The 24,706-nt window shown below is 46.4% G+C and overlaps 1 protein-coding gene across 3 annotated transcripts in view; it reads left to right on the top strand.

Annotated features, from left to right (window-relative positions):
• Positions 1–17,733: 17,733 nt before the first annotated feature.
• Positions 17,734–24,706, top strand: part of ANKDD1B (ankyrin repeat and death domain containing 1B) — a 200,147-nt gene continuing 193,174 nt past the window's right edge. Inside the window, exon 1 of one of the 3 annotated variants that reach the window (XM_063963796.1) lies at positions 17,734–18,019. Coding sequence is in view for 1 of the 3 variants with exons in the window: in XM_063963794.1 (XP_063819864.1) it covers positions 21,803–21,986 (184 nt within the window). In the remaining 2 variants the exon portion in view is untranslated. Of the gene's footprint in view, positions 18,020–18,135; positions 18,426–21,659; positions 21,987–24,706 lie in introns of those variants that run through there. The other 2 variants (XM_063963802.1, XM_063963794.1) reach the window with 2 other exon arrangements.

Below are 24,706 nucleotides of genomic sequence, written 5' to 3'. Positions count from 1 at the left end.
GATTGCCTTAGTAACGGTGTACTAATCTACTTTGTTTTCTACAGCATTCACTACACAATTTTTACAATTTTCTAATTAATAACTCCATGCCAGTTGCCCCAATTCGACCAAAAAAATACCCTGAACTGTCCAAGCATTTTACTTGTTGGTATGCCACTTTTCCAGCAGTCCACGCCGCTTGTTGCCATCAGAACATGGTATCGCCCCATTAAACTGTGTACTGTACGGAAGCAGGATTCACTAATATGGTACAAATGGGCAGCAGCTATACCAACCAACCTGGTTAATCAATCTAAATTGTATTAACCCATTAAATCCCATTACTCAATACTACTATTATTACAGTAAACCACAAAAGTCAGCGAGTTTAAAGTTGGTGAGTCAGGGTGTGGAATGTATAATATATAAATAAAGTTGGCAAACGCTGATTAACTTTGTTTGACCAGAGTTGCTGTTAACCTGACGGAAAGCACGGATATTAATTTTCCCACATCTAACACATCCATGGAAATGAGCTGCTAGACCACAGACATGTTCACTTTAACACTAGGATTACAGTATGGTCATTGAATAGCAGGATAGCTACATAAACAAGCTGTGCAGACAGGACACTGGTTTAGCTTTTTATTCGAGCGTTAAGCTGGGGACACACTAAGACATTGACAAGATGGCGCCGCACTTATATTGCAGTATTTAGGTCGGCGGCCATCTTGGTACACGGAGTGAAGCCTCCCTGAAGGAACAGTATGGAATCTGCGCAGCAGCGCTCTCCCCTTTCAACACTTTTTACATACAAATAGGATAATAATGATAAACTCCCACATAGTCATCTAAATGGAATGTAGTCACCATCCCGGCGGTCAGCATATCACCACCAAGATCCCGGCCACCAGAATGCCGGCAGGGGGCCGAGAACTATTCCCACTAGTTGGTGTCCATGACACCCATAGAGTGGGAATAGAACCTGTGGCGAGCGCAGCAAGTCACCGAGCATGCAGCATGGAGAACGCTGCGAGCCTGCAAGGGGCTTCGTTTCACTCGCCTCTGCCGGCCGGGATCCCGACATTGGTATGCTGACCACCAGGATCCTGGCCACCGGTCAGCCATACCCAATGCATCTGAATGACTACTTGTGCCTGGTGTAGGATTTTAAAATATTTGTAGTTTACTGTATACAAGGATTTAAAACCTTATAGCAGAGATTTTCAACCTTTTACGACTCGCGGCACACTGAACAAGATTTAAATATTGTCAAGGCACATTCAAATATAGTGGTGATGCATGGTGCAGTTGCGTGTCCTAGGATGTCATGTCGCAGCTTCTCCATAGGTAACGCCTGAGACACATCTGAGAAAGCCAGAAGAGCCCAACACTGCCCGGGCCAAAATTAGAACTGGCTCTGCAACCACTAAACCCACCAGTATTGATCGTTCTAGGGCCTCAGTAGCAGCAAAACACTGACGGGCCTGGCTGTGCTTCTATGGCGGCACACCTGGAGACTGCTCAGGGCACACTAGAGTGCCACAGCTCAGTGGTTGAAAAACACTGCACTAGGCCAATGGATCGGCTGACAGGCCAGCCCCCCGACCTATCTGACGATCGGTAACTGCACACACACTTACCGATCATCGGCCTGATGTGTCATGCCGGACGTCACAACTGGGCAGGAATTTACATGCGCCCGCCCAGGTGAGCTGTCGGTCACCGTCGGCCTCTGCAGCCCGATATAGCTGCAGATATATTGCCCATCAGCTGTGAAGGAAGGCCGATATGTTGTTCACAGATATATCGTTTGTACACACCGGCCGATCAGTAAACGATATCTCGGCCGTTCAATTGACCGGTCAATATATCGTCCAGTGTGTACACAACATTAGTCACATTATAAATCAACATATTCCGTCAGAATGCATACTGAGTATCAGAATATTTATTTTGTAGTACACAAATGCCACCCACTGCAGCCCACCCTAAGGCCAATTACTTATTTTGCCTAAGGCCATTTTATTGACACAGTTATTGAGGGCTTGTACAGCACACCATGGCCAGACTCATGTGAATAACTAGTTCAGTGTTAGAGTTGACCTGTAATAATATAGTACCAGAGTATAGATTATCCACAGTTGACACCATGTTATAGAGGGGGATGTGGTCAGGATCCTGGCAGTCAGAATCCTGACAGTAAGTACTGGGGTTAGGGTTAGGCTGCGGGGAGGGTGGTTAGGGGTAGAGTTAAAATACTTATTGGGATCTGTCATGTTTTTGACAGTCAGAATAGTGAGTGCTGGCATTAGTAACTATAGAGGCCCAGAATACAAGCTAGTCACTCTATACAGCGTTAGTACTCACCCTAATGCTTCTCCTTCAGGGCCAGATGTACTAAGCCTTGAAAAGTGATAGAGTGGAGGGTGATAAAGAACCAGCCAACCAGCTCCCAACTGGCATTTTTCAAACAGCCTGTAACATGACAGTTAGAAGCTGATTGGCTGGTGCTTTATCACTCTCCACCTTTTCACTTTTTAAGGCTTAGTTAGTACATCTCCTCCCTCTTGTGCTGTCACCAGCTGGCACCCAGTATTCTGTAAGACTCTTCAGGTAAGAGCACCTAAACATTTAAAAGTGCCAGAAGACCAAATCCGTTTAAGTACACCAGGCTCTGCTCCATCAAATAAAAAATATATGTGTATTTGAAGATTATCACCCCACATGCATCACCCCAGTCACCAGGAGAGTCTGGGAAGAGCCCTGGTGCTTTTTTTCAGGCCTATGGACCTTATTCAGAGATGGACGCAGATCGCTGCATATGCAGCCAGATCTGCGTCCATCTCCTCACATGCTGGGGGCCGCCCAGCACAGGGCATTACCGTCCAGCATGTGTGACGGGCCCGCCTCCCGGACGCATCGGATTAAGGTTGACCCCTGGCTGCACTGTCAGGCGGTCTACCCGACATTTTTTAAATCTGAGCGTCTGTGTGTGATGTCACGCAGCCGCCCAAAAAAATGCTCCACCTGCTCCCATTCGGTCCACCATGTCCCCCCAGCGCCGCGTTGCCACCCAGCGAACAACCACTGCTGTCAATCACATTGCGGCCGCATTGCTGCAATGTGTAAGGTCGCGCAGGTGCACTGCTGCCAGCTCTGAATCAGCCCCTAAGTCCCATACAGAACAGGTTACGGCTTGTTGTCAGTATTACAGGGCGTCTCTATGCTGCTGGTTTCCACTGTTATAATGCTGCCAGCCTTTCTTAGTCTAGTAGTGTCTATTTTGGAAGGACCCTACATTGTTTGGCGCTAGGAACAGTTGGGGAACAATTTTTCTCACACTGCAAAGGTCCCTGCTGATGACCATTACCCTCTTTGTGGTCTTTGGATCGGCATTAATCTACCTTTCCAAAATTGCATTAAGCAGACGAGAGTGCAAAGTCACTTCCCGCACTCTCCACCAGTCATCAGGAACAGTGAGATCCTCGGGTTTTTTTCTGTACCCCGCTGCTGTAGAGGATTAGTGGGGCTAGTCCTCCACAGTTTTAAGATATAAGCCAAGGATGAGCCCCAGTTAAAATGTACTTACGTTTCCTCCTAAGAGATTACTGTGGTATGAGGATAAAACTACCTTCTGGGCGTAGCACAGTCATGTGGTTTGAAATTAGTTTTTTTCTTTATATGTATTTAAAATATTTAACTTCTTGATGCATTTTAAAGTTATCTACTGGAATTATTTTAGCTTGATTGACAGCACTCTCATTTGACCTACTTCCTCATATAAGTATCCGTTTATTATTTGTTTATTGCAGTTCTTGTCTGATGCAGTAGCTGGACCCTTAACAGAAATATTTCAGAGATATCTTCGCCTAACGAAAGTCACAACTTTTAAACCAGGGATGGGGAACCTTCGGCCCTCCTGCTGTTGTTGAACTACACATCCCAGCATGCCCTACAACAGTTTTAGCATGGCCAAATAGCAAAACTGTAGCAAGGCATGCTGGTATGTGTAGTTCAACAACATCTGGAGGGCCGAAGGTTCCCCATCCCTGTTTTAAAAACAAAGCGGTGATTAATCAGCCTGTAAACATTATTAGCATTTATTCATATAGCACCAGCATATTCTATTTACGGTATGTAGTGACAATGTCGACATGTGAACATGTGTAATGTCAACATTCTGCACAGAACGGCAATGGAAGGTCATAGTTAGGATTTGGTACTTTGGGGAGGGTTAGGGTTAGTTAGTACTAGGGTGGGGCAGTGACGCACACGGGGGGGGGGGGGGGGGGGGGGTGTCCGAGCACCCAGAAACACCCCCCACCACCAAAAACAAAAGTTAAAAAAAATGTTTTTATTTTTTGCTGCATTTTGCGAGCCGAGTATTATTAATGGCTGTCTAGCAGCCTCTGCAGCCTGCTATCTTCCTGGTGGCACTTGTAAGTGCTCAATAAAAGTTTACTTCATTTTAATTATAGTACATATATATCCATGTGCTTACATATATACACACACATAAACACACACACACACATATGATATATATACTTGTGTATATATATATGTGTGTACTGTATTGTCTGATTGTCTATATATATATATATATATATATATATATATATATATTCATGTTTAATATGCTATGTGTATATATATGAAGTCTGAATGACGAAACGCGTTGGGCTACCTGGCAGTGACCTCATACCAAGTTAAGTTAAAATTGTTTTACATATTTTAACATACATTTTAACTGGTATTATATTGCATTGTGTCTATTGTTTTTATCCCATTTTTTAAGAAGATTTGCTGTTCAAATTTTAATAATTTTTAGTTTAGTTGTGTAATCATTGTCTGTTTTAATGTATAAATAAATTCCCATTTTTCAGATTTATCTGATTTGGTCAGTTTTTATATACTTTTAGATCCACTTTTATTGAATTAATTTAAGACACCGTTGGTCGCTATATCCCCCACCCCCCTGTGTGTGTTTTTTCCGTTGCTTCAGGGAACCACCATCCCTGTGTTTTGGGGGACAGCTGACGCCCTGTATTAACCCTTAGGGAGTGTCATTTATTTCAACTACACGTGGTTCTTAGTTTATTGGTGTTGTACACAAGTGGCGCAATAATCTCCCCCCTATTTTTATATATATATATATATATATATATATTATATATATGTGTGTATATACAGTGTTATGTATATGTGTGTGGGGGTATATATATACACATACATACACAGACACACTAGTTTTACGGACCCAGCTTATACTAGGTCACCACCCCTGTGCTTGGCTCCACCCAGTTCTGGAAACCCCCCAATGCAAATCCTGCGTTTGACACTTGGGGTGGGGGGGTAGCCCTAGTCGCCATCCCCGGATGGTTAGGGGGGGGGGGAATACTTACCCCTTCTGACGTCGGGATCTACAATCTGGTGATGACAGTGTCCGTCATGTGAATGCCGGCATTCCATCAACCAGGATTACGTAAGAAACCCATCTATAATGGGTGCAGGGTGTTCAGTAATAAAACCAGACTGCTTATTAACAGACAGACATAGAGAGATAAGAGGGCCTTACTCTCAAGTTCAGGGGCCAATCCAATTACCCGTGAAGGGTGTGAGTTGCAGAGGTGCTGATACACCGGTAACGACACCGCATCTCGCACCCCTAGCGGCCGCTCTCAGCCCGAATTTGCACATCTTTGCTGGCAGCCCTTTGGGGCTGTGAGCAGTTTTGTGTGAGTTCAGACTGCTGTAACGTGCAGTTGTTGCTCACTCCCGTGAATACATTGTGGTCAATTGGATTGACCTCTTACAGTCTATAACAGGCTTTTTCAACCAGTGTGCCGTGGCACACTAGTGTGCCGCGACCAGTTGCAAGATGTGCCGCTGAGCCAGAGCAGCTTCCTGCACCTTCAGAGTGAACTGTTGGCCCAGGCTCTTCTTAGAGGATCAGTTGTGCTCCAGCCGTGACCTTTGCCTTGAAAACAGTGTGATGATATAGGTCACGGCCACCGCGTCTCACCACCCAGCCAGCCCACCTACCTGCATACACATCTTCCAGTTCCCGCCTGCATACACAGCTTTCCTTGCCAACCCACATCCACACCTGCCCGCTCGCTTGCTGCTCAGTATTCGCAGAACTCCATTATGAACAACCCCCGCCACTGAGGGACAGGGAGGAGGACAGCTGATATTTTTTATTTTATTTCTCCTGTGGGGAACAATAGGATTTATGTGGGGAGAATAAAAAATTATGGATTTATGGGGGGGAACAATGTGAATAATTCATGTGGGGAGCAATAGGATTTATGTGGGGAGCAATGTGATTGTTTTTTCTGTGTAGGCCAATGTATGTGTGGATTTTTTTTACTGTGAGGGCCAATGTGTGTGTTTTGTTTTTTTTCCTGTGGGGAACTGATGGTGTGCCTTGGCAATTTTAAAATATTGTTCGGTGTGCCGCGAGTAACAAAAGGTTGAAAACCACTGGTCTATAAGATTGCAGGAGTTTTATTACAATTGTTATTGATAAGGCAGTATGTTTAAACTTATAACGCCACTTCCTTTAAAATGTGGTTAACTACATTGAAACAGCATTTTTAGTGTGTCCATAGAGATTGTTGACATCATGACCGTCGATAATCTAACTCCACCACGTTTAATACATGAGGAGAAGGGCCACATTGCATATTAGTCCAGCCATGCAGAGGTAGAAAGTGCTTGATGGGGTATATGGTTCAGTCCAGCAATGCTGGCCAGGGGTCAGAAGGTTGCCTGTGTGGGGTTGGGTGTGGTCGCCTGTGGCGGTGGTCAGCATTCCGACGCCGGAATCCCGGCCGCAAGAATGCCGGCAGGGGGGGGCGGGCACAACGAAGCCCCTTGCGAGTTTGCTGCACTTGCCACAGTTTCTGTTCCCAATCTATGAGTGTCGTGGACTCCCATTAGAGGGAATAGCCCTCGGCCCCTGCCAGCATTCTGGCGGCCAGGATCCCAACTGGCGGGATGGTGACTACATTTTCCTGTGTGTAGATAGAGGGCACCTGTGAATTCTATGTGAACTGTGCACAGAGGTTGTAATTGGGAAGAACAATGTATGGCGGTTACGTAGACTGTTCGGAAATGTAAAATGCATGCAGCAGTCAGATTTTAGAAAATGTGTAAAGGAGAAAGTCTCATGTGAGGAAGGTCACTTTAAAGAGTTGGTGCAGCCCTTCAAAAGTTCTGCAACCATGAGTGGGAACAGGTAATGAGTTTGAGTGAGAGTGTGACCGTGGCCTCAAATTCCATGTTCTTACCTGGCAGGCGCAGCATAGGGTCCACATCTGGCCTAGATGTTAGAGATGGGAGGTTACGGTCTTATTTGACTCCATGAAAGAAAATCTAGAAAAGTACCAGTGACATTTTCACTCTAGCCATTGCTTCCCTAATACTTCTAGGTGCCTGTTATTGTATAGCCCAGAATAGTCTTTTTTCATGGAAATAGAAAACATTTTTGAAGGCTATGTAGCCGGCGCAGCTGGGCAATGTTCCAATGTGCTGCTCCCCAGTGAGACTGGCTGGTAGCAGTAAGTATAGGACTTACCACAATGTCACACTTATGTGCACTGCACCTGGAGCCCTGTCTCAATCAAACAGGTGCAGATTTTAATATACATTAAATAAGCAAAAATGGCCATTGGATTCTGTGGGTAGGGCTATCAGCCTGCATGGCAATGCTGACTGATGCGGGCTTGGTTATGCCACGACTGCAGTCCCAGTCCCCCTTTATACATGCCCTTACCTCTCTCTGCAGAACTCTGGGAGGCAACGGAGTCATCTGCCGCCGGGCTCCTGCTCTGAAGGGGGGCACCTCTCCTCCCATTCTGTGACACCATTGAATTAAGTGAATTGATAGCTGTCGCTGTCTTTTCAGTGGCCGACTTCCTCACTGGTCCCTGCACACTACAAATCACACCCTGTTTTATTATACTGTAGATACATATTTTACAAGTATCACATCCAGGATTAGAAACCACAACCTATTACACTGGAAGCAGCAAAGCCGGCCCTAACCAATATGATGCCCTAGGCAAGATGTTGGCTGGTGCCACCTAGCACCACCGCTGGTTCTGCCTCTGACCTTGCACCTCTTTCCCAGCACCATCACCCCTCACCCATAGCAGTCCTTGTACCCCCTATATTTTAAATAGGAACAGTTCGCACATTTGACGCACAGCCCAAAAAGGGGCATCTTCTTGCTGGGAAGGGGCATGGCCACACAATAGTAACCCCAATTCCAATTACGCCACACAGTACTGCAACTTTATTCACATTTTATCTTGCGATAGTGTCCATAATTCATATTACATCCCACAGTAGTATCACTTTACCTTATAAACATTACTCCTCACAGTAGAGCCCCTTATTCACATTACATCACACTGAATTGCTCCTTATTCACATTACACCACACCTTATTGCTCTTTATTCACATTAGACGACACAGTAGTGCCCTTTCTATTTGCAACGCCACATAGTAGAGCACCTTATACACATAATGCCACACATTAGTAATGCATTAATACACAATTCCACACAGTAATGCCCCTTACACAAATGAGACACATTAATGTCCTTATAAACATAATGCACCTTACACATTATGACAACCTTTATTAATGCCCTTTTACACATAATGTCCCTTACACATATGCCGCACATTATTAATACCCTTATACACATAATGACACACATAGTGCCCCCTACACATTTGCTGCACATTATTAGTGCACCTATACACATAATTACACACATACAGTAGTACCCTGTTACACATATGCCGCACATTATTAATGCCCTTATACACATAATGACACACATAGTGGCCCTTTACACATATGTTGCACATTATTAATGCATTTTTACATGACACACATAATGCTCCTTACACATATTCTGAACACTACTGCACAACCAACCCACTCACATGCACACAGCACTCACACTTCCACTAACACTGTGACCTCTGCCTCTGCTTGGATACAGATGTGTCCTCACAAATCTTGCATCAATGCTAACGTCGGGCACTTTTTTTTAATGAAAATGCATCTTATTTGCATTGCTATGTGGCTAGGATGCACAAGCAGCTTCTGCTGATTAAACTGATATGCAGCATGCCAATATACTGTGTGAGACTGTGGCTGTATCTGCATATGAAATGCTACATACAGAATTTAGGCATGCTGCATATCATTTTAATCAGCAGAAGCTGATGATGCCCCTAGGCATATCAAATGCCCTAGGCAATTGCCTAGTTTGCCTATGCCTATGGCCGGCTCTGGGAAGCAGACACCTTACTGATGAAGCTGTTTGCTCCTGTATAGGAAATATGAGAATTTTAACTACTGAAGATACTTCTCTGACAATTACACGTAACTTCATATAGTTAGAATTCTCATGCTTCCTCTACAGCAAATAAACCTATCAGTAAAGTGTCTGCTGTTAGTGTAACAGGTCATGGGTTCTAATCCTGGGTATGACTGCTAAGAAATGTGTGATTTAAAATAAAAGACAATTAAATGTATAAATACAGTATATAATATTTTTTTTCAGAACACTACACACATACACACACACACATACACACACACACACACACACACACACACACCCACACACACACACACACACATGGAATTTTTTGAGTGAGAGTGAGATAGTGAAACTTTTGTTTTTTGATGGCTCAATGTACACAAACTTTGTTTAATACACAGAGTTATTAAAAATATTGTATTAAATTACCTTCAGGCTGTGTGTATAAGGAGTATATGAAACATAAATGCATTCTGTGCTTAGATTTAGGTCCCATCGCCATGATATCTCATTATGGTATGCAATCATTCCAAAAATCCCATATCCAAAATACCTCTGATCCCAAGCATTTTGGATAAGGGATACTCAACCTGTATATAATAAGATTTTACTTACCGGTAAATCTATTTCTCGTAGTCCGTAGAGGATGCTGGGACTCCGTAAGGACCATGGGGAATAGACGGGCTCCGCAGGAGATAGGGCACTTTAAGAAAGCTTTGGACTCTTGGTGTGCACTGGCTCCTCCCTCTATGCCCCTCCTCCAGACCTCAGTTAGAGAAACTGTGCCCAGAGGAGATGGACAGTATGAGGAAGGATTTTTGTAAATCTAAGGGCGAGATCCATACCAGCCACACCAATCACACCGTATAACTTGTGATACACTACCCAGTCAACAGTATGAACAACAACATAGCCTCGGTTAAACCGATAAACTATAACATAACCCTTATGTAAGCAACAACAATATACAAGTCTTGCAGAAGAAGTCCGCACTTGGGACGGGCGCCCAGCATCCTCTACGGACTACGAGAAATAGATTTACCGGTAAGTAAAATCTTATTTTCTCTAACGTCCTTGAGGATGCTGGGACTCCGTAAGGACCATGGAGATTATACCAAAGCTCCCAAACGGGCGGGAGAGTGCGGATGACTCTGCAGCACCGATTGAGCAAACATGAGGTCCTCCTCAGCCAGGGTATCAAACTTGTAGAACTTTGCAAAGGTGTTTGAACCCGACCAAGTAGCAGCTCGGCACAATTGCAATGCCGAGACCCCTCGGGCACCTGCCCAAGAAGAGCCCACTTTCCTAGTGGAATGGGCCTTAACCGATTTAGGCAATGGCAAACCTGCCGTAGAATGCGCCTGCTGAATCGTATTACAGATCCAGCGAGCACTAGTCTGCTTTGAAGCAGGAGCGCCAACCTTGTTGACCGCATACAGAACAAACAGAGCTTCAGTCTTCCTGATTCTAGCCGTTCTGGTCACATAAATCTTCAAAGCCCTGACCACATCCAGGGACTCGGAATCCTCCAAGTCCTGTGTAGCCACAGGCACGACAATAGGTTGGTTCACATGAAAAGATGAGACCACTTTTGGCAGAAAGTGAGGACGAGTCCTCAACTCTGCCCTATCCACGTGAAAAACCAAGTATGGGCTTTTATGTGATAAAGCCGCCAATTCTGAAACACGTCTTGCCGAAGCCAATGCCAACAACATGACCACTTTCCACATGAGGTATTTCAACTCCACAGTTTTGAGTGGTTGAAACCAAGGTGACTTGAGGAAACGTAACACCACGTTAAGATCCCAAGGCGCCACCGGAGGCACAAAGGGAGGCTGAATATGCAGCACACCCTTCACAAAAGTCTGTCCTTCAGGAAGAGAGGCTAATTCTCTTTGAAAGAAAATGGATAAGGCCGAAATTTGGACCTTTATGGACCCTAATTTTAGGCCCAAAGTCACTCCTGTTTGAAGGAAGTGAAGTAGACGGCCCAAATGGAACTCCTCCGTAGGAGCAGCTCTGGCCTCACACCAAGAAACATATTTTCGCCATATACGATGATAATGTTTTAACGTCACGTCTTTCCTAGCCTTGATCAGGGTAGGAATGACCTCCGGAATCCCTTTTTCCGCTAGGATCCGGCATTCAACCGCCATGCCGTCAAACGCAGCCGCGGTAAGTCTTGGAACAGACAGGGCCCCCTGCCGCAGCAGGTCCTGCCTTAGAGGAAGAGGCCACGGATCTTCTGTGAGCAACTCTTGCAGCTCCAGATACCAAGTCCTCCGTGGCCAATCTGGAACAATGAGGATTGTTCTGACCCTGCTTATTCTTATTATTCTCAACACTTTGGGTATGAGAGGAAGAGGAGGAAACACATAGACCGATCTGAACACCCAAGGTGTCACCAGAGCGCCTACCGCTACCGCCTGAGGGTCCCTTGACCTGGCGCAATACCGCTTTAGCTTTTTGTTGAGATGGGAGGCCATCATGTCTATTTGAGGCAGTCCCCACCGACCCGTGATCTGTGCGAAGACTTCTTGATGAAGTCCCCACTCTCCCGGATGCAGGTCGTGCCTGCTGAGGAAGTCCGCCTCCCAGGTGTCCACCCCCGGGATGAACACTGCTGATAGCGCGCTTACATGGCCTTCCGCCCAGCGTAGAATCCTGGTCGCTTCTGCCATGGCCACTCTGCTCCTCGTTCCGCCTTGGCGGTTTATATGAGCCACTGCCGTGACATTGACTGAATCAGAACCGGTTTTTCCCGAAGCAATTCCTCCGCTTGACGCAGGGCGTTGTATATGGCCCTCAACTCCAGGACGTTGATGTGGAGACAAGTCTCTAGATTTGACCAGAGACCTTGGAAATTTCTTCCCAGTGTGACTGCTCCCCAGCCTCGGAGGCTTGCATCCGTGGTCACCAGAACCCAGTCCTGAATGCCGACCCTGCGACCCTCTAGTAGGTGAGCACTGTGCAGCCACCACAGGAGAGATACCCTGGTCCTGGGAGACAGGGTGATCCTTCGATGCATTTGTAAATGGGACCCGGACCACTTGTCCAAGAGGTCCCATTGAAAAGTCCTCGCATGGAACCTGCCGAAAGGGATGGCCTCGTATGAAGCCACCATCTTCCCCAGGACACGCTTGCAATGATGCACTGAAACCTGTTTTGGTTTTAATAGGTTCCTGACCAGGGCTATGAGCTCCTGAACCTTTTCGACCAGAAGAAAAACCTTTTTCTGGTCTGTGTCTAGAATCAGGCCCAAAAAAGTTAGACGCGTTGTAGGGACTAGCTGGGACTTCGGTATATTGAGAATCCAGCCTTGTAACTGCAACGTCTTCATGGACAGAGACACGCTGTCCAGCAACTTCTCCCGAGATCTCACCTTTATGAGGAGATCGTCCAAGTATGGGATAATTGTGACCCCCTGCCTGCGCAGGAGCACCATCATTTCCGCCATTACCTTGGTGAAAATTCTCGGGGCCATGGACAGCCCAAACAGCAACGTCTGAAATTGGTAGTGACAGTCCTGCACTGCAAATCTCAGGAATGCCTGATGAGGGGGGAATACCGGAACATGAAGGTAAGCATCCTTTATGTCCAGGGACACCATCCAATCCCCCCCCCCCTCCAGGCTGGCGATGACTGCCCTGAGTGATTCCATTTTGAACTTGAACCTCTTCAAGTACAGGTTCAGGGATTTTAGGTTTAAAATGGGTCCGACCGAAGCGTCCGGTTTCGGGACCACAAATAGGGTTGAGTAATATCCCTCTCCTTGCTGGAGATGAGGAACTGTGACAATCACCTGTTGAATATACAATTTTTGGATTGCTGCCAACACTAGCTCCCTCTCTGACGGGGAAGCCGGCAGAGACGACTTGAAAAACCAGCGAGGCAAGTCTTCGAATTCCAGCCTGTATCCTTGAGAAACAATCTCTAATGCCCAGGGATCCACCTGCAAGTGAACCCAGACGTGGCTGAAAAACCGAAGACGAGCCCCCACTAGATCTGCCTCCCCCTGGGAAGCCCCAGCGTCATGCGGTGGACTTTGCAGACGCAGGGGAGGACTTCTGCTCTTGGAAACTAGCTGTGTGCAGCTTCTTTCCCCTGCCTTTCCTGCTGGCAACAAAGGACGATCCCCGTACCTTTTTGTTTTTATTGGAACGAAAGGACTGCATTTGATAATGAGGTGCCTTTTTTGTATGCTGCGGGGGGACATAAGGTAAGAAATTCGACTTACCAGCCGTAGCAGTAGAGACAAGGTCCGAGAGGCCGTCTCCAAACAACTCCTCTCCTTTGTAAGGCAAGGACTCCATATGCCGCTTTGAATCGGCGTCTCCCGTCCACTGTCGGGTCCACAAGAGCCGCCTAGCAGAAATAGACATAGCATTTATTCTGGAGCTTAATAAACAAATGTCTCTCTGAGCATCTCTCTTATACAAGGCAGCATCTCTGATATGCTTTATGTTCATTTGAATGGCATCCCTATCTAAGGTGTCAATCTCCATAGATAAGGAATCTGCCCATGCCACAACCGCACTACAAACCCAGGCCGATGCCATAGCCGGTCTCACAATAGTACCTGAATGAGTGTATATGTGCTTCATGGTAATTTCCTGCCTGCGATCAGCAGGATCCTTGAGGGAAGCCGTATCCTGAGAAGGCAGTGCCACCTTTTTGGACAAGCGTGTCAGCGCCTTGTCTACTTTAGGCGAAGATTCCCATCGTATCCTATCCGTTTGTGGAAAAGGATACGCCATAAGAATCCTTTTGGGAACTTGTGGTCTCCTATCCGGAGATTCCCAAGCCTTTTCGCACAATTCACTCAGTTCAAATGAGGACGGAAAGGTGACTTCAGGCTTTTTCCCTTTATACATGTGTACCATCGTGTCAGGGACAGGGGGGTTCCTCAGTAATATGCAAAACCTCTTTAATGGCAATAATCATGTGCCGAATACCTTTTGCCACCCTCGGCTGTAATTTTGCATCTTCATAGTCGACACTAGAGTCAGTATCCATGTTGGTATCTGTGTCATCGATCTGGGATATGGTGCGCTTCTGAGACCCCGAAGGGCCTCCTGGCGCCACAGGGACGGGCATGGACTGGCTACCTGACTGATCCCTAGCTTCAGCCTTGTCTAACCTTTTATGCAATAGATTGACATTTGCATTCAAGACATTCAGCATATCCACCCATTCCGGTGTCTGTGTTGCCGACGGCGACATGACATTCAAGCACTCCCCCTCCACATTAAGCGAGCCTTCCTCATCAAACATGTCGACACACGCGTACCGACACACTTCACACACACACAGGGAACCTCTTTTCTGAAGACAGTATCCCCATCAAGGCCCTTTGGAGAGACAGAGAGAGAGTATGCCAGCACACACCCCAGCGCAATAACCCTGGAGACCAACACAAAATGTTTTTCCCCCAGCCGCGCTGTATAATATGTTATCCGCCAATTATGTGCCCCCCTCTCTTTTAAACACCCCTTCACCGTGTGTAAGCAGGGAAGAGTCCGGGGAGCTTCCTCTCAGCGGTGCTGTGGAGAGAAAATGGCGCTGGTGAGTGCTGAGGGAGAAGCCCCGCCCCCTCGGCGGCGGGCTTCTGTCCCGCTCAAACTTACTAAAATATGGCGGGGGCTCTTTTATATACATGTACAGTGCCCACCTGTACATGTATATTGTCTTTTGCCATAATAGAGGTGTTATATTGCTGCCCAGGGCTCCCCCCCCCCCCCTGCGCCCTGCACCCTTACAGTGACCGGAGTATGTGAGGTGTATGGGAGCAATGACGCACAGCTGCAGTGCTGTGCGTTACCTCAGTGAAGCTGAAGGCTTCTGCCGCCTGACGTCTTCTGACTTTGGTTCTTCTGGCTCTGTGATGAGAACGGCGGTGCGGCTCTGGGGGTGGACGCCCAGTAAGAACCTGTGTTCACCCCCTCTGGAGCTAATGGTGTCCAGTAGCCGAGGAAGCAGAGCCTATCTTAGACAAGAAGGTCTGTCCCTCTCTCCTCAGTCCCTCGATGCAGGGAGCCTGTTGCCAGCAAAAAAAATAAAATTAAAATGCTTCTAGGCAGAGAACTCAGGAGAGCTCTCTGCAGTGCACCCATCTTGCTCTGGGCACAGTGTAAAGCTGAGGTCTGGAGGAGGGGCATAAAAGGAGGAGCCAGTGCACACCCAGAGTCCAAAGCTTTCTTAAAGTGCCCTATCTCCTGCGGAGCCCGTCTATTCCCCATGGTCCTTACGGAGTACCAGCATCCTCAAGGACGTTAGAGAAATATATGTATATATACATATATATATATATATATATATATATATACACGCACACATACATACATACATACATACATACATACATACATCTATTTATCTTAATATAGGAAATAGGGGGGCACCAATATATATCTTGCCTCCAGGCGACTGTGACGAACTTACGCCACTGTCGCTCTGCACTTCTGCCTGGGGGCTTGGTAAATAGGGAGAAATTGAATTTTTTTGCTGGAGTTAGTAAATAGACCCTACGTACTAAAACAAATTTTGCACTTATCACAATTTGCGCATTTAAGCAGCAAAGAATGGAATGGTGTCCCAAAAAAGGGTGTTCCCTCACCCTCAAATGAACTCAGAAAAACTTTTTTGGTATGAGGCACCTTTCCCTTTGCGCTCAAAATCCAAGGAAGAGAGAAAGAGGTCAACTTAACTTAAAAGGATGATTCCTCTATTTCTGTGTGTAAATCTTCACAGCAGGATACCTTGCATGTGTTATATGTAAGAAACATTCAAAGTACATACATATAGGAAAGAAAGGAGAAAAACAATCTAGTGCAATATGTTCATCACAATGTACCTCATATGCATGGAGACTGTTTCTCACCAAAAATAAAATTCAATAAGTATATTTAAAAACAAATTGCATTTAATAACAAAAATTAAAAATAAGAATGTTCCATTATTTCCTCAAATGGATATTTGACATTCAATGATGTTACAATCCAGGATTTTATGAAGGTGGCTTCCTACCAGAAATCGGACAATAGAAGTGCTCTTAAAAAAGCTGTGTAGATGTTCAAAGTCCCCGGGGAAGAGTCAGCTCCTGTAATGGACACCCCGTCTTTGTCCACGTCTGGTCAGTCTGCCGTTGTTATTTCCTTCTTTTATCCAACGCGTTTCAATCAGTTTACTGATCTTTTTCAAGGCATGCCTTTTATCCAACGCGTTTCAATCAGTTTACTGATCTTTTTCAAGGCATGCCTTTTATCCAACGCGTTTCAATCAGTTTACTGATCTTTTTCAAGGCATGCCTTGAAAAAGATCAGTAAACTGATTGAAACGCGTTGGATAAAATAAGGAAATAACAACGGCAGACCTCTTTCTCTCTTCCTTGGATTTTGAGCGCAAAGGGAAAGGTGCCCCATACCAAAAATGTTTTTCTTAGTAAATAGACCCATTCATCTCTGGCACTGCACTATCTATGGCAGATATCTATTGGAATTAGTTGCTATTTATCATGGAAAAAAGACAGATTATTAAGAAATCTACAAACTCCAGTTGTGGAGACAAATTTTCTTATATATGTCTATTACATTATGCTCAATCGCTAGCTTTAAGCACTGCCGACTGTTGTGTCCTGCTCATTTCTTCATATGGGAATATTCATGAAGACACCAGGGCTTGCAGTTCTACAATAGCTGAACTGGACATTGGGGGATCATTCCGAGATGATCGCACAAAGCTACTTTTTGCAACCCATGTGATCAACTAGACGCCCCCTATGAGGGGGGATTTTCTGCATAGCAAGGCTGCGAACGCTTGTGCAGCCCTGTTATGCCAAAAAAGTTTTGAGCAAAAGAAGACCAGGGTCAGACTTACTTACCCTGTGCGACGGATCAAGCAAAGAAGGTCCTGGAATTGGCGTCAGACATCCACCCTCCAAACACCTGGACACCCCTGCGTTTGCTTTACCACGCCTTGAAAACGGTCAGTTGACACCCTGGAATGCCTCCTGCCTGTCAGTCTTCTTGCGATCGCCGCTGCCAGGGCCGGATTAACAATGGGGCGGATGGAGCTGCAGCTCCAGGCCCCCCACTGAAAATAGGCCCACAGACCGCCACAGTGAAGCCACATAAACGCCGGCATTACAATGAGTCATACTGACTCATTGTATGCCGTCACCAGCACAGCCCCCGTCGCCACACAGTGCCCCAGTCTGTACATTTAAGTCCCGAACTCATGGCCGGAGCGCGAGGAGGACCCGCTCTCCCTTCTCCGAGCGTCTCCTCCCCCCAGCCTATTAGTGCAGTGATGCTGCCGCTACTGTGTTCAGTGACGTGGGGGGAGGACATTCTCCCCACTACTATCAGCTCCTCCCCCCAGACTTAGGGGGATATTTACGAACATGCGTGGTGCAGAGGGAGAGAGTACTGGGCTGGCGGGCTGGCAGCTGCGGGGGGCGGAGTCCTTACGGCCAGCCGCGGGTATGTGTGCAGGCGCCGCCTGGGCAGCGCTGCTGCTTTCCATTCCCGGCCGGCTTCCTGCAATCCCTGTCTGTCAGCCGAGCGGGGTGATTGGCACCGGAGCAGGCCGCTCGTCTGCTGTTCATATGTAATAGTGGCCACTACACGGTGGGATGAAGAGAGGGAGGGAGTGACGGTGGATGCCTGAACGCTGCGCTGCTCTGGAGGTGGGTAGAAGCTGCCTGCAGAGTACAGGAGGGTGCTACTGTTTGTGCACGGAGGGGAGGGGTGCTGTGTTCTGTGTAGCACAGGTGGGGGGAGGGCAGAGAATAGAGAAATGCCTTTGTTTCTGACATGGGGAGGGGGGAGAGATGCAGCATGCCCCTGTGATGGGGGTAGGGAGTAGCCAATAATACTGTGCCCTCCCATTAAATGATGGCGGTCATAGGGACCTCACCAGAGCCACACCGAAGGCCTCCTCTCCACACTGCCGCCGCACATAGTCTCCTCTGCAACGCTGCCGCCCATGGCCTTCTCCGCACCGCCGCCACCCATGGGCTCCTCACCGCTGCCAACTACAGCCTCTGCACCGCCGCCGACCACAATTCCCTCCGCACCTCTGCTGCTCATTAGGTAATGTTACCCTGCTTCCCTATGTCCCTCTGTCGTGCTTTTTGTCCCTCTGTCACTCTCCCTGTCACTCTTTTTGTCCTTCTGTCACTTTCTCTGTCACTGCTGTCACTTTCTCTATCACTACTGTCACTCTCTCTGTCACTCTATCACTGCTGTCACTTTCGTTGTCACTCTCTCTCACTTTCACTCTCTCTGTCACTGCTGTCACTCTCTCTGTCACTGCGGTCATTCTCTGTCACAGCTGTCGCTCTCGCTGTCCTTCTGTCACTTTCTCTGTCACTGCTGTCACTCTGTCCCTGATGTCACTCTGTCTGTCCCTCTGTCACTCTCCCTGTCACTGCTGTCAGTATCTTTGTCACGGCTGTCACTCTCTCTGTCCCTCCTGTAACTGTCCCTGTCCCTCCTGTCATTCTCCCTTTCCCTCTGTCATTCTCCCTGTCACTCTCCCTGTCACTGCTGTCACTCTCTCTGTCCCTCTGTCACTGTCCCTGTCCCTCTCCCTGTCACTGCTGTCACTCTCTCTGTCCCTCTGTCACTGTCCCTGTCCCTCTCCCTGTCACTGCTGTCACTCTCTCTGTCCCTCTGTCACTGTCCCTGTCCCCCTCTCTGTCCCTCTGTCACTCTCTCTTTCACTGCTGTCACTCTCCCTGTCCCTGTTGTCACTCTCCCTGTCCATCTCTCTATCAATCTCCCTGTCCCTGAATTTTGGATCATACTGTGTGGCATTTTGTGAATTTTGGCTCATTCCGTGTGGCATAATGTGAATTTTGGCTCATTCCGTGGGAATTTTGGCTCATACTGTGTGGCATAATGTGAATTTTGGCTCATTCCGTGGGAATTTTGGCTCATACTGTGTGGCATAATGTGAATTTTGGCTCATTCCGTGGAAATTTTGGCTCATTCAGTGTGGCATAATGTGAATTTTGGCTCATTCCGTGGAAATTTTGGCTCGTACGGTGTGGCATAATGTGAATTTAGGTTCATTCTGTGTGATATAATGTTTAAGGGGCACCAGTACTAGATAATATAAGGGGCCTACTATTGTGGTGCGTAATGTGTATAAGGGGTATATGGTATGGTACACTAAACTTATGGACATGCCCCTTTTGAGTGGCCACACCCTCTTTTCCACAGCGAGGCGCACACATAATTACAACCTTCACTATTCCATACCCCCACTTCAAATTCCCACTTCGACAACCAGTGGGGTGATTCTCCAGAAAGTGAGCATAAAGTCGCGTGCATTACACGCTTTAAAAAATGTTTTCCTTTTAAACTGGTCTGTTAAGAAATTGTTATATTAAAACTTAATTGCTTAAATCTTGGTATTTTGGAGAAGTATGGGGGTCATTCCGAGTTGCTCGCTCGCAAGCTGCTTTTAGCAGCATTGCACACGCTAAGCCGCCGCCTACTGGGAGTGAATCTAAGCTTATCAAAATTGCGAACGAAAGATTAGCAGAATTGCGAATAGACACTTCTTAGCAGTTTCTGAGTAGCTCCACACTTACTCGGCATCTGCGATCAGTTCAGTCAGTTTCGTTCCTGGTTTGACGTCACAAACACACCCAGCATTCGCCCAGACACTCCTCCGTTTCTCCAGCCACTCCTGCGTTTTTCCCAGAAACGGTAGCGTTTTTTCACACACACCCATAAAACGGCCAGTTTCCGCCCAGAAACACCCACTTCCTGTCAATCACACTACGATCACCAGAACGAAGAAAAAACCTCGTAATGCCGTGAGTAAAATACCTAACTGCATAGCAAATTTACTTGGCGCAGTCGCACTGCGGACATTGCGCATGCGCATTAGCGACTAATCGCTCCGTTGCGAGAAAAAAATAACGAGCGAACAACTCGGAATGACCCCCTATATGTCATTTGAATTTGTGTAGCTGTCCTGTGCATCATGGAGAATCGCCAACCGTATGTATGTGTGTGTATGGGTCTGTTGCTCTGCTCCTCTATTAAGTGGTTGAAGGTAGGCACTAGCTATGACCTCCATGGAGATAGCCACACCCATGGTACAGGCCACACCCCTTATTTAGACCACCCCCACCGCAGCGATTGTCATGCCTCCTGCCAGGGCACACAATAGGCCTTTCATAAATTTCAGCTCCAGGCCCATTTGGACCTTAATCTGGCACTGGCCGCTGCGATCACTTTTTCCACTGGCGGCCGCGGCGCATGCGCAGTCCCGATCCGACCCATTTGCACCGCTGTGACAAACTGCAGCGTGCGAACGGGTCAGAATGACCCCCCATTGGGGCTGATTCAGAGGTAGACGCTATTCACACATACGCTGCGGCTTTGAACGCAGCAGCTGTGAAATATTGCGCAAAAGCCACAGGAGGCGTTTTAAGCTAAGAGACACCCAGTGCCTGCTCCTGTGATCCGGTACTCTCGGGTTACTCAAGATGTCCGGTGACATCATGCTGCTGTGCCAGTAAAGCCTCATCTGAAGATTCAGCCACTGGAATGGGGCACACCAAGAAAACAGGGCCGACATGTCCCCTTTTCTGGAAAGCTGTTCACTGCCGCCCCCCAAATGTCAATCGTGCTGTGACTTTTGGGGCACTGTGAGCGACACTGCAGACCCAGGTCTGTACATTCCCAGTACAGCTTCTGCGCATATGCAGATCTTAAAACATTGGAAATGTGCGTTAACATCTTATTAATGTACATGTCTGCATTAGTTCCGGTATGAAAGACCTTTTGCCCTGTCGACCTTTTGACCCTGTCAACCTAATGTCTGTCTAACATATGGTGTCTATCTATTGACTGTCTAACTAGACACTGTCTATCTATCAAACGTCTGCATCAGGCCCACTATGCTTCAACCTACGTAAAAGCTACAATATATGATAGTTCTCATTTCAATCAGTAAATGGCATAATTTATATAAGCAAATATTTAAACTTGCTGAGATCAAGGTAAGATTCCTGTAGTGTCTTTTGCTTTGTGTGCCTTCGGCCAACCATGTGTCTTACTGACCGTTTTATAAAGAGTTAAAATGAACTTTAAAACGTTATATAGCATGAATACCTCCATGTATGAGTCAGCGTATGCTAGGTAGGGTATACCTACAGGGGACACCCGTCACACACACAGTCAGACATACCTGTGTACTATGTGCTGAGCAAACCTGGACAGGGAGGAGAGACCTGAACAACAGGCCAACCCTGCTCTGTCATCTTGTGTGTACAAATACTGCAGCAGGTAGAGAACACACAGTTCACTGAATGAAGGCTCCACAGCATAAATAGGTGCCTGCAGGAGGGACAGGTGGAAGTTACAGAGAACGTTTCATTGAGGAGACTACGGGAAAGTACTATTTCCACAAAAGAAGACAGACTAATAACAGACTGCAAATAACAAAGATGAGGGAAGAGGAGGGCTCCCAAAGGAGTGCAGATGGAAATGTGATGCTGGCTGAATTGGGGAACAGTGCCCAGAAAATGATTGGAGTAGTCTCCGGGAGAGTCACTGGGACAGTCACTGGGCTGGTGCAGACTGTACGGAATAAAACCGTCCGGCAGAACTCAGAGGAAAATAACGAAACATGTAAGTTACAGACAATGTGATTGTAGCTTAGTTGTCTGCTGTCCCCAATTTCCGAGAAACACTATTGTATATTAAAGATTTGTATCTGAAAGTGCCCCTTTATTAATATAGCTCAATGCCAAGGTATGACTTCCCTAGCGCAATTCTCAGAACCTGTTTTTATTCTGAATGCTGAATAAGTTCATTTTATAAATCAGTATAGTGGTTATGGGGGTAATTCTGAGTTGATTGCAGCAGGAATTTTGTTAGCAGTTGGGCAAAACCATGGCCCTCATTCCGAGTTGTTCGCTCGGTATTTTTCATCGCATCGCAGTGAAAATCCGCTTAGTACGCATGCGCAATGTTCGCACTGCGACTGCGCCAAGTAACTTTACTATGAAGAAAGTAATTTTACTCACGGCTTTTTCTTCGCTCCGGCGATCGTAATGTGATTGACAGGAAATGGGTGTTACTGGGCGGAAACACGGCGTTTCAGGGGCGTGTGGCTGAAAACGCTACCGTTTCCGGAAAAAACGCAGGAGTGGCCGGGGAAACGGTGGGAGTGCCTGGGCGAACGCTGGGTGTGTTTGTGACGTCAACCAGGAACGACAAGCACTGAAATGATCGCACAGGCAGAGTAAGTCTGGAGCTACTCTGAAACTGCTAAGTAGTTAGTAATCGCAATATTGCGAATACATCGGTCGCAATTTTAAGAAGCTAAGATTCACTCCCAGTAGGCGGCGGCTTAGCGTGTGTAACTCTGCTAAATTCGCCTTGCGACCGAACAACTCGGAATGAGGGCCCATGTGCACTGCAGGGGAGGCAGATATAACATGTGCAGAGAGAGTTAGATTTGGGTGGGTTATTTTGTTTCTGTGCAGGTTAAATACTGGCTGCTTTATTTTTACACTGCAATTTAGATTGCAGATTGAACACACCACACCCAAATCTAACTCTCTCTGCACATGTTATATCTGCCCCCCCTGCAGTGCACATGGTTTTGCCCAACTGCTAACAAAATTCCTGCTGCGATCAACTCAGAATTACCCCCTATGTGCTGTGAACTTGCACATCTTGTTATCTTGACCGGCCACAATCCGAGCCTTGGAACTGTATTCACATGTTAGAGAAGTCTGCTCAGAAATACTGATAAGGCCGCCCGCCTGGGGATAGACTTACACAATACCTGATGGGACATTATTTTGTTCTGTAGAAACTAATACATAAGAGCATATAAGAAACCTGACATAACGATATATATTTATATCATTTTGTATAGATCCAGCTATTAGTGGCATCCAATTCCATTCAAATTGTACATGTTGTATATAAATGCATAAGCGCACAAGCACTGAGAAATCTACACAGTAATGAGTGGCTGTATGTATCTGTACTGTAGGGGGCATTAGTAAAATTACACCCCTTGAGTGACCGTCCACTAGGCTGGTTATCTGCATTTGCTGCTTTGTATGTAAAATTACTAAAATGGCAACAATTACTGGCAAGTGGGACAACGGCCTATCAAAAAAAGGCTCATATTAGATATAAATAGATCAGCCACTTCCCTTAAATAGAGGCGTAGGTTCTATTCCGTGATGTTGGATCCAGTATGTAAAGGGTATTATGATACATATGGAAAAAAATAAATGTATCTAAACTAGTGTACAATGTTCAATGCATTTATTTCTGCAATAAACCAAAAATAACACAAATATCTGATGATAAAAATCTTCAGTTCACAAGAGAAATGGAGGCTTTACCAGATTCTGTGTGTCTCAGGAGCATGCAGGCTATCTATGGATGGAGGCTCCGGAACCTATTTTTTCCATTTGTATTGTAATTCCCTTTACATACTCGACCCAACATCATGGGATAGAACCTACACCTACATTTAAGGGAAGCGATTGGGTCTTATATTTTTATCACTTATGTGTAAATGTTTCCCTTGTCCTCCCCCTAAATTATCCATCATGTATATGGGATGGCGCCTTGGTCTTGTCTCATAACTTTAATACGCATATAAATGACTGTCTTTAACCATGACCAGATAAGGGCTGCTACAATCCTTTGAAGCGCCAGTGGGTTATTCTCAGCTCCTTACCAGGGCTTGATAAATAGATCAGCCCCTGGGATGCCTACCTTCCATGGTCACCAGTGTGATTAACCATGACCTATTCCAAAGGGACTTCCAGCTCCCAAGGGTATAATAATAGGACACACATGGCCAGATTCAGACGCAGCCAGTGGACTTACTACTGAGGTGCCTACTGGCTGCAGCGCTAATCTGCCGCTGTGTGTACAAAATACACCCCATTAGTCACACCATCCTGAACATGGCCGTGGGTCAGTGCAATGACATCTTTGGATGCAGTCACTGGCTGCGATATGCCTGCGTCTGGTTAGCCACAAACCTCTATCACCCAGAAACGCTCACCAGAATTGCATGGACTGATAAGATTGGCTGCTTGCATCCGATGCTATCCCTGTACCTCGGAATCAGGCCCACAGTGAGTGGGGTCACAAAAATGTGATGTTGACAGAAGACCATGTTTATTCCTATGGGCTGATTAGATCAGAAAGCATGCTGTATGCATTGTTCCACCGTGTAGTGTCTGAGTCTACATTACTGACACAGGTAGAGCTAACTGCATTCTTCCTAGAGATAGACTTGCATTGCATTCATTACTGTCTACTTCAGTGATTTTCAACCTTTTTTTTACTCACGGCACACCAAACAATAT

The sequence above is a fragment of the Pseudophryne corroboree genome, chromosome 1, assembly GCF_028390025.1.
Source record: "Pseudophryne corroboree isolate aPseCor3 chromosome 1, aPseCor3.hap2, whole genome shotgun sequence".
Classification (NCBI taxonomy): domain Eukaryota; kingdom Metazoa; phylum Chordata; class Amphibia; order Anura; family Myobatrachidae; genus Pseudophryne; species Pseudophryne corroboree.
Note: the sequence above shows the minus strand (reverse complement) of the source record. Positions and strands in the feature narration are given on the sequence as shown.